This window comes from Triticum urartu, chromosome 7 (assembly GCF_003073215.2).
Source record: "Triticum urartu cultivar G1812 chromosome 7, Tu2.1, whole genome shotgun sequence".
Taxonomy (NCBI): domain Eukaryota; kingdom Viridiplantae; phylum Streptophyta; class Magnoliopsida; order Poales; family Poaceae; genus Triticum; species Triticum urartu.
Window position 1 is genome coordinate 271,123,469 of NC_053028.1, and position 14,120 is coordinate 271,137,588.

General features: G+C 41.1%; 1 protein-coding gene across 1 annotated transcript; it reads right to left on the reverse strand.

Moving 5' to 3' along the window:
* Positions 1-9,595: 9,595 nt before the first annotated feature.
* On the reverse strand, positions 9,596-12,985 carry LOC125518753. Its single transcript, XM_048683608.1, has 12 exons — positions 12,941-12,985; positions 12,653-12,829; positions 12,226-12,291; positions 11,986-12,138; positions 11,712-11,888; positions 11,426-11,621; positions 11,279-11,335; positions 11,097-11,183; positions 10,656-11,010; positions 10,249-10,568; positions 10,078-10,153; positions 9,596-10,001 (listed from the first exon to the last, which is right to left on the reverse strand). Exons 1-10 carry the CDS (start codon positions 12,983-12,985, stop codon positions 10,535-10,537), a joined length of 1,347 nt encoding a protein of 448 aa, XP_048539565.1. The 3' UTR covers positions 9,596-10,001; positions 10,078-10,153; positions 10,249-10,534.
* Positions 12,986-14,120: the final 1,135 nt, after the last annotated feature.

The window sequence follows — 14,120 nt, forward strand, 5'->3', positions numbered from 1 at the left end:
TTGGGAGCCAACCCAATTTTATTTTTGTTCCTTGCTTTTTGTTCATGTTTAGTAATAAATAAATCATCTATCCTCTGTTGTGATTGTGTTTTTATGTTTTAATTAATTTTTGTGCCAAGTAAAGCCTATAGGATCTTCTTGGGTGATTGTTGTTTGATCTTGCTGAAAAAACAGAAAGTATGCACTCACGAGAATAATTTTCATTTTTTACCATAGAGCGATAAAATACCAATTCCAACTACAGTATATCAATATACAAATTATTTAGGTTGTACTAATTTTTCAGAATTTTTGGAGTTACAGAAGTATTTGAAACCTCCAGATTGCTACAGACTGTTCTGTTTTTGACAGATTCTGTTTTTCGTGTGTTGTTTGCTTATTTTGATGAATATATGGCTAGTATCGGGGGGTATGAACCATAGAGAAGTTGGAATACAGTAGGTTTAACAACAATATAAATAAATAATGAGTTCATTACAGTACCTTAAAGTGGTGGTTTGTTTTCTTACACTAACGGAGCTCATGAGATTTTCTGTTGAGTTTTGTGTTGTGAAGTTTTCAAGTTTTTGGGTAAAGATTTGATGGATTTTGGAACAAGGAGTGGAAAGAGCCTAAGCTTGGGGATGCCCAAGGCACCCCAAGGTAAAATTCAAGGACAACCAAAAGCCTAAGCTTGGGGATGCCCCAGAAGGCATCCCCTCTTTCGTCTTCTTCTATCAGTAACTTTACTTGAGGCTATATTTTTATTCACCACATGATATGTGTTTTGCTTGGAGCGTCTTGTATGATTTGAGTATTTGCTTTTTAGTTTACCACAATCATCCTTTCTGTACACACCTTTTGGGAGAGACACATGAATCAGAATTTATTAGAATACTCTATGTGCTTCACTTATATCTTTTGAGCTAGATAATTTTGTTCTAGTGCTTCACTTATATCTTTTTAGAGCACGATGGTGGTTTTATTTTATAGAAATTATTGATCTCTCATGCTTCACTTATATTATTTTGAGAGTCTTTTAGAACAGCATGGTAATTTACTTTGGCTATAAAATTAGTCCTAATATGATAGGCATCCAAGATGGGTATAATAAAAACTTCCATATAGAGTGCATTGAATACTATGAGAAGTTTGATACTTGATGATTGTTTTGAGATATGAAGATGGTGATATTAGAGTCATGCTAGTTAAGTAATTGTGAAATTGAGAAATACTTGTGTTGAGGTTTGCAAGTCCCGTAGCATGCACGTATGGTAACCGTTGTGTGAAAAATTTGAAGCATGAGGTGTTCTTTCATTGCCTTCCTTATGAGTGGCGGTCGGGGACGAGCGATGGTCTTTTCCTACCAATCTACCCCCTAGGAGCATGCGCGTAGTGCTTGGTTTTGATGACTTGTAGATTTTTGCAATAAGTATGTGAGTTCTTTATGACTAATGTTGAGTCCATGGATTATACGCACTCTCACCCTTCCCTCATTGCTAGCCTCTTCGGTACCATGCATTACCCTTTCTCACCTTGAGAGTTGGTGCAAACTTCGCCGGTGCATCCAAACCCCGTGATATGATACACTCTATCACACATAAGCCTCCTTATATCTTCCTCAAAACAGCCACCATACCTACCTATTATGGCATTTCCATAGCCATTCCGAGATATATTGCCATGCAACTTTCCACCATTCCGTTTATTATGACACGCTTCATCATTGTCATATTGCTTTGCATGATCATGTAGTTGACATCGTATTTGTGGCAATGCCACCATGCATAATTTTTCATACATGTCACTCTTGATTCATTTCCCATCCCGGTACACCGCCGGAGGCACTCATATACAATCATATTTTGTTCTAGTATCGAGTTGTAATCCTTGAGTTGTAAATAAATAGAAGTGTGATGATCATCATTATTAGAGCATTGTCCCGTGTGAGGAAAAAAAGAAAAAAAAATAGAAAGGCCAAATAAAAAAGGAAAGGCCAAATAAATAAAAAGAATGAGAGAAAAAGAGAGAAGGGACAGTGCTACTATCCTTTTTCAACACTTGTGCTTCAAAGTAGCACCATGATCTTCATGATTGAGAGTCTTTTATTTTTTCACTTTCATATACTAGTGGGAATTTTTCATTATAGAACTTGGCTTGTATATTTCAACAATGGGCTTCCTCAAATTCCCTAGGTCTTTGTGAGCAAGCAAGTTGGATGCACACCCACTTAGTTTCTTTTGTTGAGCTTTCATACATTTATAGCTCTAGTGCACCCGTTGCATGGCAACCCCTACTCCTCACATTGACATCAATTGATGGGCATCTCCATAGCCCGTTGATTAGCCGCGTCAATGTGAGACTCTCCTTTTTTGTCTTCTCCACACAACCTCCATCATCATATTTTATTCCACCCATAGTGCTATGTCCATGGCTCGCGCTCATGTATTGCGTGAAAGTTGAAAAAGTTTGAGAATACTAAAGTATGAAACAATTGCTTGGCTTGTCATCGGGGTTGTGCATGATGGGAGCATTTTGTGTGACGTAAATGAAGCATGGCCAAACTATATGATTTTGTAGGGATGAGCTTTCTTTGGATATGTTATTTTGAGAAGACATAATTGCTTAGTTAGTATGCTTGAAGTATTATTATTTTTATGTCAATATTAAACTTTTGTCTTGAATCTTTCGGATCTGAACATTCATGCCACAATAAAGAAAACTACATTGAAAATATGTTAGGTACCATTACACATCAAAAATTCTGTTATTGTCATTTACCTACTCGAGGACGAGCAGGAATTAAGCTTGGGGATGCTGATATGCCTCCAATGTATCTATAATTTTTGATTGTTCCATGCTATTATATTATCTATTTTGGATGCTTAATGGGCTTTAATATGCTATTTTATATTATTTTTGGGGACTAACCTAGTAGCCAAAGGCCCAGTGCAAATTGTTGTTTTTTGCCTATTTCAGTGTTTCGCAGAAAAGGAATATCAAACGGAATCCAAACAGAACGAAACCTTCGCGAGGATCTTTCTTGGAACAAACGCAACCCAGGAGACTTGGAGTACAAGTCTGGAAGTCTGCGAAGCTTCCACGAGGCAGGGGCGCGCCCCCACCCTTGTGGACCCTCGTAGCTCCACCGACCTATTTCTCTCGCCTATATATACTCTTATACCTGAAAACATATAGGGGAGCCACGAAACCACTTTTTCACCGCCACAACCTGCTGTACCCATGACATCCCATCTTGGGGCCTTTTCCGGTGATCTGCCGGAGGAGGATTCGATCACGGAGGGCTTCTACATCAACACCATAGCCTCTCCGATGATGTGTGAGTAGTCTATCATAGACCTTTGGGTCCATAGTTATTAGCTAGATGGCTTCTTCTCTCTCTCTCTTTGGTTCTCAATACAAAGTTCTCCTCAATGTTCTTGGAGATCTATTCGATGTAATACTTTTTGTGGTGTGTTTGTCGAGATCCGATGAATTGTGGGTTTATGATCAAGATTATCTATGAACAATATTCGATTCTTCTCTCTGAATTATCACTTTTCTTTGGCCTACTAGGTTGATCTTTCTTGCAATGGGAGAAGTGCTTAGCTTTGGGTTCAATCTTGCGGTGCTCGATCCCAGTGACATAAAGGGAACCGACACGTTGTATTGTTTCCATCGAGGATAAAAATATGGGGTTTATATCATATTGCTTGAGTTTATCCCTCTACATCATGTCATCTTGCTTAATGAGTTACTCTGTGCTTATGAACTTAATACTCTAGATGCATGCTGGATAACGGTCGATGTGTGGAGTAATAGTAGTAGATGCAGAATCGTTTCGGTCTACTTGACACAGACGTGATGCCTATGTTCATGATCATGCCTAGATATTCTCATAACTATGCGCTTTTCTATCAATTGCTTGGCAGTAATTTGTTCACCCACCGTAATATGTGCTATCATGAGAGAAGCCACTAGTGAAACCTATGCCCCCTAGGTCTACTTTACATAATATAAGTTTCCGATCTATAATTATAGTTTACTATTTATTTTGCAATATTTACTTTTCAATCTATACAACAAAAATACCAAAAATATTTATCTTATTATCTTTATCAGATCTCACTTTTGCAAGTGGCCGTGAAGGGATTGACAACCCCTTTATCGTGTTGGTTGCAAGGTTCTTGATTGTTTGTGCAGGTACTAGGCGATTTGCGTGTAGTCTCCTACTAGATTGATACCTTGGTTCTCAAAAACTGATGGAAATACTTACGCTGCTTTGCTGCATCACCCTTTCCTCTTCAAGGGAAAATCAACGCATGCTCAAGAGGTAGCATTGATAACGGGATCACATCATTAGGAGAATGATGTGATGGACAAGACCCAATCCTAAGCGTAGCACAAGATCATGTAGTTCATTTGCTAGAGCTTTTCTAATGTCAAGTATCGTTTCCTTAGACCATGAGATTGTGCAACTCCTGGATACCGTAGGAGTGCTTTGGGTGTATCAAATGTCACAATGTAACATAGTGACTATAAAGATGCACTACAGGTATCTCCGAAAGTGTCTGTTGGGTTGGCACGAATCGAGACTAGGATTTGTCACTCCGTATGACGGAGAGGTATCTCTGGACCCACTCAGTAATGCATCATCATAACGAGCTCAATGTGACTAAGGAGTTAGCCACGGGATCATGCGTTACGAAACGAGTAAAGAGACTTGCCGGTAACGAGATTGGACGAGGTATGGGGATACCGATGATCAATCTCGGGTAAGTAACATACCGATGGACAAAGGGAATTGTATACGGGATTGATTGAATCCCTGTAATCGTGGTTCATCCGATGAGACCATCGTGGAACATGTGGGAGCCAACATGGGTATCTAGATCCCACTGTTGGTTATTGGCCGGAGAGATGTCTCAGTCATGTCTGCATGGTTCCCGAACCCGTAGGGCCTACACACTTAAGGTTCGGTGACGCTAGAGTTGTTATGGGAAATTGTATGTGGTTACTGAAGGTTGTTCGGAGTCCCGGATGAGATCCCGGACGTCACGAGGAGTTCTGGAGGTGAAGATTTATATATGGGAAGTCCTGTTTCAGCCACCGGAATAGTTTCGGGGGTAACCGGTATTCTACCGGGACCATCGAAAGGTGTCCGGGGGTCCACCGGGTGGGGCCACCTGCCCCGAGGGACTTAATGGGCTGAATATGGGAGGGAACCAGCCCCTGGTGGGCTGGTGCGCCCCCAAGGGCCCAAGGCGCCTAGGGTTGGAAACCCTAGGGGGAGGGGGCGCCTCCCACCTTGCTTGGGGGGCAAGTCTCCCCCCTTGGCCGCCCCCCTCTAGATGCATCTAGGGGGGCGGCCCCCTCCCCCCTCACCCTATAAATAGAAGGGGGGAGGGCAGTCGCACCCCTTCCCTAGCGCAGCCCCTCCCTCCTCCAACACCTTCTCCTCCTCCGTAGTGCTTAGCGAAGCTCTACCGGAGAACCACGAGCTCAACCGCTACCACGCCGTCGTGCTGCCGGAGTTCTCCCTAAACTTCTCCTCTCCCCTTGCTGGATCAAGAAGGAGGAGACGTCCCCGGGCTGTACGTGTGTTGAACACAGAGGCGCCGTCCGTTCGGCACTTGGATCAGATCTTCCGCGATTTGAATCGCTGCGAGTACGACTCCATCAACCGCGTTCTTGTAACGCTTCCGCTTGGCGATCTTCAAGGGTATGAAGATGCACTCCTTCTCTCTCGTTGCTAGCATCTCCTAGATTGATCTTGGTGACACGTAGGAAAATTTTGAATTATTACTACGTTCCCCAACACAAACATATCGTTGCATAGGGGCCCTCGCCATTGGCTGTGCTGGGATATCAAGGGCCCCAATGAGTTCCTTAATCAGCCCCATCGTCGTTGAAGATGATGAAAATTCTCAAGGACAAATATACAAGAAGTCATTATCAAGATGACTATATTCACAAAGACAAGCACTAATTAGGAGAAGTGTTAGGAATTAATTGCTTAATTAGAGAATAATTTCTGCTATGTCGATTATCATAGTTTGACAACCACTCCTTGTAAACAACTTGGAGTTGATGTACCTAGAAAAACAAAGTCGATTCGACGTCATCATTTGGGCAATGCCATCTCCGAAAGGGAATGGCGTTATCCATGTGCTAGTGCTTTTTGTTTTGAAGTGAAAGAAAATGATGGAACAATTTTCACATTGTTTGAAGATTTATATATCCTAGCTTTGGGGGCAACTAATTGGGGTATCCCTTGGTTGGGACATGTAGCGGGCAGTTTCCAGGGTGTGGGAGCGCTCCAACACTTCACATGGTGTGCCCCAGTGACGCCACGTGTCTCGAGTTAGACGCTTCCCCCACCGGGACGATTTCCTCATGTTTTTCCGGTTTTATGTTTTTTGGTTACTTCTTGGTTTCCAGATTTTTTTGGTTTCATTTTGTTTTTTCTTTTTTGCTTTTCAATTTTTTATGTTTCAACTCTTCCATATTTTCTTTTCTATTCATTGTTTTCGCTTTTGCGTGCTACCGTGTCGAGTAAAAGCACATGTGTGCTTCACCCTTGTGGGGGCATGTGTTAGTTCACTTGGGAGCACATGTTAGTACAGCTTGGGAGCGGTTGGATCACTTTGGGAGCACAAATTTCACCCTTTTTTGTTGAAACATATGAACATGGGGTCTAGCTTTGAATATCTCGACACGAGGAATGGAACGATGAAAACGATTTGTAATTTGAACGCACAATTCACGAGATATTTTATTTTGAAAAATCAAATCTATAAAAAAAAGAATCTCAATATACATCTGACGTTAGATGCCCTCAAGTACGTATGATCCTATACGTATGATCCAGATCGAACACATGGCAATTACTCGCCGCAACATGACAATTTTTGTGATATGTTTTACTACATCTTTAGAACATGGCAAATTCTTATGCAACATCATGACAATTTTTTCCTATTTTAGCATGCCAAATATGGGTGTTCGCTGAGAAACGCAAACAATTTGACATCGGATTTTCAACATTTACAGAAAAAGCACAAACAACTAACTTCTCATCCCTCGCGTGCGGGTGAGTAAACTCACCAACTTTCCGATTGCGACAAGTGGCGTACATGCATTGTACCACTTGTCAGCACTAGAGAAGTTTGGGGTAATCTTTGCAAGGGATAACCCTTAACTAGTGATTTTGCAATGTTTTTTTTTCTTGTTAGAGGGTTTGGAGCTTATCTTTTGGGCTTTATCTTTTTGATACGATAGCTTAGCCCTCTCATGGCCCAACCATCAAATGCGGCAGTGTGTTATAGTTTCAATTCCACCCGGCCGCAACCCAAAGCTCTAAAGAAAACACTTGCAATCCAAATCACTCGTTTCATCAAGTTTTCCCTTTTTATGTCACATACCCAAATCACACGGGGGGCTCCTATGAGGTGCTTTCAGTGCCACTTGGGGAACCGGCGCCTGAAGCGCCCCTCCTCGTGGGCCGGCCAATGTAGAGTGCGGTTGACCATTAAAAAAACAAAAAAAACTGAAAAATACAGGAAAGCTCGAAATTGTTTTTTAAAAAAAAATCATGAATTGAATATTGTTCATCGATTTTGGAAAAAAAGTTCACAACCTTAAAAAAGTTCGCGAATTTGAAAAAAAGGTTCAACATTTCTAGAAAAGTTCATCAAATTTGAAAAAACTTCACTGAAATGTTCATCGATTGTTAAAATATGTTCAAAGCTTTTTAAAAAATATTGATTTTGAAAAAATCATCAAAATTGAAAAATATTCATTGAATTTGAAAAAAGTTCATTGATTTTGAAAAACAAATCATCAAAATTCAAGAAAAGTTCAAGGATTTCAGATAAAAAAGGTCATCGATTTGAAAAAAAGAGTTCACGTATTTGCAAAACAATGCAGGCCAGGAAAAAAGAAAACGTAGAAAAAAGAAAACGTAGAAAAAAAAGAAAAAGGAATGAATAAAAGACAAATAGGTTAAAAGGTTAGCACATTCGCGTTGGTTGGTGGGGTGGTTACACCAACCAACCTTCGACGAGGACGTCGCAGGTTCGAATCCATGACACACTATTTGATCTCTTTTAACAGAAAAGGAGGAAAGCAAATGGGTCGAGCCCAACTAGCACCCTTATAGGCACCCGTTTGCGGAAACAATAAGAACGGGCACCTATAGTGTTAAATAGGAATCGACAAACACACCATGGTGAGCGTGGCTAGGAAAGCAAATGGGCCGCTTTTAACAGAAAAGGAGGAAAGCAAATGGGCCGAGCCCAACTAGCACCCCAATAGGCTATAGGCATCCGTTTGCAGAAACAATAAGAACGAACTACATCGCTAGGAATCGCCAAACACACCATGGTGAGCGTGGCTAGGAAAGCAAATGGGCCGAGCCCAACTATCGAGCCTGTTTTGGGCTGGGCCAGTAGGAAATGGCATTCTTCATTTCCCGCATTAGTTAGTTTGTTTGTTTCTGTTGTTTCTTTTTTCAATTTCATTTATATTTCAAATTATTTTAAACATATATGTTTCAGAAATTAATTTATTTGATTTTTTAAAATGGACGTCATGCATTAAAAAAGTTTGTTAAAGATGAAAATATGTCGAAAATTTTCAACAAATGTTTGTGCTATTTAAAAACTATTCACAAGTTTAAAATTTTGTCCATGATATTTTTAGAATTTTCTCAAAAAGTATAATAAATTGTTTGTGTAATTTGTAATAAAATGTATATACCTGTCAAAAAACTGTTCATGGCACTTGAAAATGTTTGCACATTTAAAAGTATGTTTCATTAAATTTAAAAAATTATGCAGTTTCGGAAAAAGTTCATAACATACAAAAAATGTTCATACCATATAAAAACGGTCTAGCATTTATTAATTGTTTGCGCATTGTAATAAAGAAATCATGACATTAAAAAAGTGTTCAACATGTGTTAAAAAATGCTCACTGTGTATTAAAAAAATGTTGTATGTGCATTTTTTAAATGTGCAACACGTATTCCATTAAATTGTTCAACATGTATTTGAAAAAACACGTATCTAAAAATGTTTAACATGTATATGGAAATGTTCAACGTGTATTAAATAAAAAGTGAACATGTCTTTGAAAATGAATAAAACAAAAATGAATGAAAAACATAAATAAGAAAACCGCTAAAAACCAACAGAGAAAAGCACAAAAAAGAAAATAATAATGGAGAAATTGCATGAAATCTTCCTAAAAACCGGCAAACCTAGTTGGAAGGTTCTGCCAATTGCTGGTTGGAATCTTCACAAAACCGCTCCTCGGCCCAGAGCACACTTTCAGTGCACGGCGGCATTGGCGCACTTTATCCACGCCGTGCGCTGCATGCATCGTGATTGGGCCAATGAGCGACAACGTGTAATATGGAGCAATAAGTGGAACATGTACTACGCGCTTGCAGTAGCTATTGGGTTGGGTTACGGTCCAGTATCTCGGGTGCTATGCCCACGAATCCTATGTCACATGTCCCAAATTTCTTAGCTCGTGACCGAACTGAGACCAGATCCCTTTCCATGACGTACGTTGTATAGGCGTATAGCACAACTTGTTGTGCCCGAGCAAGTGGAGTGCATGCAAATGGGGGTAGGTCCAGCATAAACATTGTCGACAATAGCCAGCCAGGCCGTGATAGTGGACCTCGAAACAAAAAGCTACCAGGTCTTCCAGTAAAATGTACTAACTGGCTCCAGCTGTGGCGAGTAGGGCCAGGTTGCCAGTGTGCATGCATGCATGGAGCGCGTGCGAAGACTTGGGTGTTTACCAGCTGATTGGTTCGGTCTGCACGACGACCATGCAACTTATTTTGGCCGTGGGTACATTTCTCATATGCTGACTGAAGATGTCTATCAAACTACAATGTTTACAGTTGCTCTGTTGTGCTGCATTGCCTTGTAAGGTGCGTCCGATTTGTTATCCTCAAGCTTCATGATGTCTTGGAGGGTGCCTCAGCGAAAAGAAGATATGTTTCCCTGGAAGATAATTCCATACCGGTATGATTAAATGTGTTTCTTACAAACGATTGAAGAGTTGTTCTAGTATACAAACCTTCGTGGTCAGGCTTCGCAATGTCTCGCCGTCATAGTGGATTGCCATGAATAATGAATATATGCCAGACTGTTCACTGAAGATGATAGCAAAATATGTTAACTTCTTGTGACATGAATATAAGGATGATGATAAGTATATCTATTGAAGATCAGAAAAGTTTAAACAAACCTTACAGTTTTGTCTATCAGCAAAGTAGGATACTCTCTGGTCCATCCATTAGGGGTGCAAGGCCAACTTGAGAAGATAGATTCCACACATCTGATGCATATATAAGAGCAAACATAGGAATGTACCGTAAAGTTTGGCTCGATGAACTTTCACCAAATTGCAAAATCTCGATCTTTTGAATTGGCCCGTTCGATCTGTGCTAATCGACGAACAATGAGGGTCACACATTCATGGCTTATAGCCTGTTTGCCGATGATCTGGTCATGTAGAATATCCCCCCTCAATATCAATAGCCTGAGCGTAGGGTGCTCGATCCATATCTTGGTATACAAGAAGGAAGGTGGAGGAAGCATGAGTTAAACAGTATGATGAACATCACATGTTTATGTTCTCTGCATGTATATTACCTAGACATGCTGTCCTCCAGGTCATTTGATATGCAGAATGCAATGATTTTGCTTGAATCGGCCGGGGGGTGTGGCGTTGAAGTGGAAGACCATGGGTCTGACACAAATGATTTGCATGATAAATCTATGGCGGGCGGGGCCGTGGCTGTTAACTGTGAGAAACAAACTCCTGTGCAATCCTCGTAAGAAAGTACGATACTGGAAAAAAGATGATCATTGTAGTAAACAAGGCTCATTAGGTCAGCGGAAGATTCGGTGCCCCTATCTGGTCTAGCCTGTGACACTGATAGATTGTCGTGGTTGCCGTCATGAACAAAACTGCCTGGTTGGTTATTCTTGTGCTTCTTGTTTTGGCCTGAGATAGGGTAGAAAATGCGTTGAGTTTAGGAAATTGTTGCGGGCTTAGATATACCGGTATATATAGAGAGAAAATAACAATACCGATGTGGGTGTCATCCACAATATTATAACTGCTGTGTACATATACCCGTTTCCAAGCTTGATGAACATGTCCAGTGGAGCTATATGCTGTTAAATGGTTGAAGCGGAACTTATAAGCATTCACAAAAATGGCTAATATCAGAAAGACGGGTGAGGATTTTAAATTGATGACAAGAGACAACCTTCGCTGTCAGAAAGATCCTCCTGTTGTCCAAGCTTTTCATTGCCCATTCCTTGACCTGTTTTGCTTGCCAATGATGAGTTACATGAAAAGGTCTAGAGCTAAAATTGTTATAACCGTAAGAGAATAATTGATTTGATGAGACTACATGCTGTGTTGTTGTCTACCAAACGGCATGTCGTTAGACCAGCTAGTTGGCAACATATACATCTGCTCGACAAACATCCAGCTAGCTCGTCAAGAAATTTTAGCATGTCAATTTGGGTGGTGTGTCGTATCTCGGTCATGTTTGCCATAAGCCTGGTGTTGTGCTCCTTCAGAACGATTCCAATGAGGTCATCTGCCTGCATGAAAAACATGAAAACTTTGAACATGGCTACAAATTAAACTTCTTCCTACATCTAATATATTAAGGGTTAAATCTGATGTGGTACCATGTTTGGGTACTTCCGTCCCATTATGTTCGCAAACTCTACAGGTCCAATAGAGCTTCGTGGTTTAATCTTATTAGCAGCGTGAACCGGGAACTTCAAATAGGAAGGGGCGCAAATGTTGTTTGTGATCTGGTTGGGATGGTGAACTTTTAACTTGGCCACCTGGTTGAGAACACACTGTAAAACAAAATTGGGTAAGGGTAATGGGAAAAAAATTAAGTGCGGGCATATGAGAGAATTGAATGATGTTGAGTAGTAATTCTTTTGAGATTACTTCTAAACCAGCATAAATAACTTCTTGTCCTTGGTGGGATGTAATTGAGTCAATTGCCTTCTTAACTAACTCATGATCGAAAACTTTGACACGGGGGAGGATATTCTGTGCGATGTGCCTGCTCGATTTTTCGATCTTGTCCAAAGCAATTACCTGAGTGCAAAAAAATCATCAGAACAACATGGCAATAAAAATGTTGTACAGAAAAATAATGTTGATCAGTTTGTTCAGCATGAAAACCTGGAGGAGAAGGTGGCATCCAACTATGTGAATTGTGCTGTTGCCATTGGCGATGCCGGATTTGATCTTTAACGCCTTCCATCAAACTGTCCTTGACTAACCTACACCGGTTGTAGGAATTGATCTTTGACGAAACAACAAAAGCTGCCCAGTAATCAACGCTAGTATAATCGTGCTTGGCGCATGGGTTTAGGACATGACCAACTGAGAAAATTACAAATGCTATCTTAAAGCATTCACATTCAACTTTGCTTGAATTCTCATCTAGTTGTTTTGATAAAATAAATTCAGCGGCCTTCAAACTATGCATGCCTTTTGTGCTAATGGTTGAAGCCAGTCTACTGAATTCCAAGCAAACTTTAGAAAGATCTGAATGTCCTGGAGGAATGATCCTACTTCCCTATGGCAACCCGAATACATCGTTTACGTCTTGGTCAGTGATTGGAATTTTCCTTGACTGATCCAATTCTAATACATATTGATCTGGATCTACTCTGAACATCAACGACGAGATGAATTTCAAATTCAGCTTGTGTGTGATTTTCAAATACACCAGCTCTCCAAATCCAGTCTCAGTCACGAGCCCGCACTTGAAGTTACTAAACTGGGATACCACGCAACAAAACTTCTAAATTGATATGCGAGAAGTAAGAGTTGCATCGGCTAGTGTGTTCCTGGATGAATCTTCGGCTCTGTCAGATATTGGGCTCGCTACAATGTCGGTGGGTGGCTCTCTACCGACGTTGCTGCTGTTGGACATCGTTCTAACACTGTACGATCTGCCGATGTGAGACAACATCTTAGATAAACAGCGAGAAAAAGGGATAATACTGAGAAAGTGATAAGGCAACACAATCAATACAGTAAGATTGCAATCAGGGCCTAGCTATGTGCAACCAGGGATCCGATGCATACTAATATAAAAATGGAGATCGATTTGTGGATCTGAGACAAATTCAAGGGCAATACTGCTGATGAAATTCTTAATTTCCATACCTGGAGCCGAGGCAATGGGACTAAAGGCATCTGAGATATTGGAGGACTGGGCGCCAAGGATAGCTTGAGTGCCAGCGATGGGGGGCAGTCGGCAAAACTTGGGAGCTTGATCTGCGCCGCCGTCGTGAGCGTTCCTCGTAGGTGAAAGGTGGGGGGGACAGTAAATGGTTTGCCTGTGTGTGGGGCTAAGATGATACAGGCTATCTGAATCAAAACAGTGGCTTATAGTGGTACGTACCGGGCCATTTGTCTTGGCAATTAGAATCTCTAATCGTTAGTAGACGAAATTAATTAGTTTAATAAACTAAAACTGTCAGCATAATTGTTGGGATATAATTATTGGGTATGACCCGCCCAGGAGGGGCCGGGTCATACCACTGGCGGTTCATAATGACAAGACCAATGAAGATGTTGAAGATGGTGGTTCACGAAGCAGGATAACTGAAGGCCCAAAACCCAAGGCGACTTGAGGCCAACGAATGTAAACTGCCATATGTTAACTTGTATGTTAAGGAAAGTATAGATTCTGTCACCAAGCCGGACACGTTGTGTATAAGCCGGCCGGGACTCTATAGGCCGCCAGGCATCGGCCTATGTATATAAAGGGGTGACCCGGCGGCGGTTTATGGCAAGAAAACAAGAGATCGAGAACTAGGTCAAGCGTATTCGCTCCCTGGTTATCGAAACCCAAACAATACCACCTCAAACTGGATTAGGCCTTTACCTTCACCGCAAGGGGCCAAACCAGTATAAACTCTCTATGTCCTTTGTCTCATTTAACCCCATTAACCTAACCTAGTTGCGATGGCTCCACGACAAATCCTTCCGCTAGGACATCTGCCGTGACGATTCCACGGCAGTTGGCGCCCACCATGGGGCCAACGCACGGTGGTTTCAAG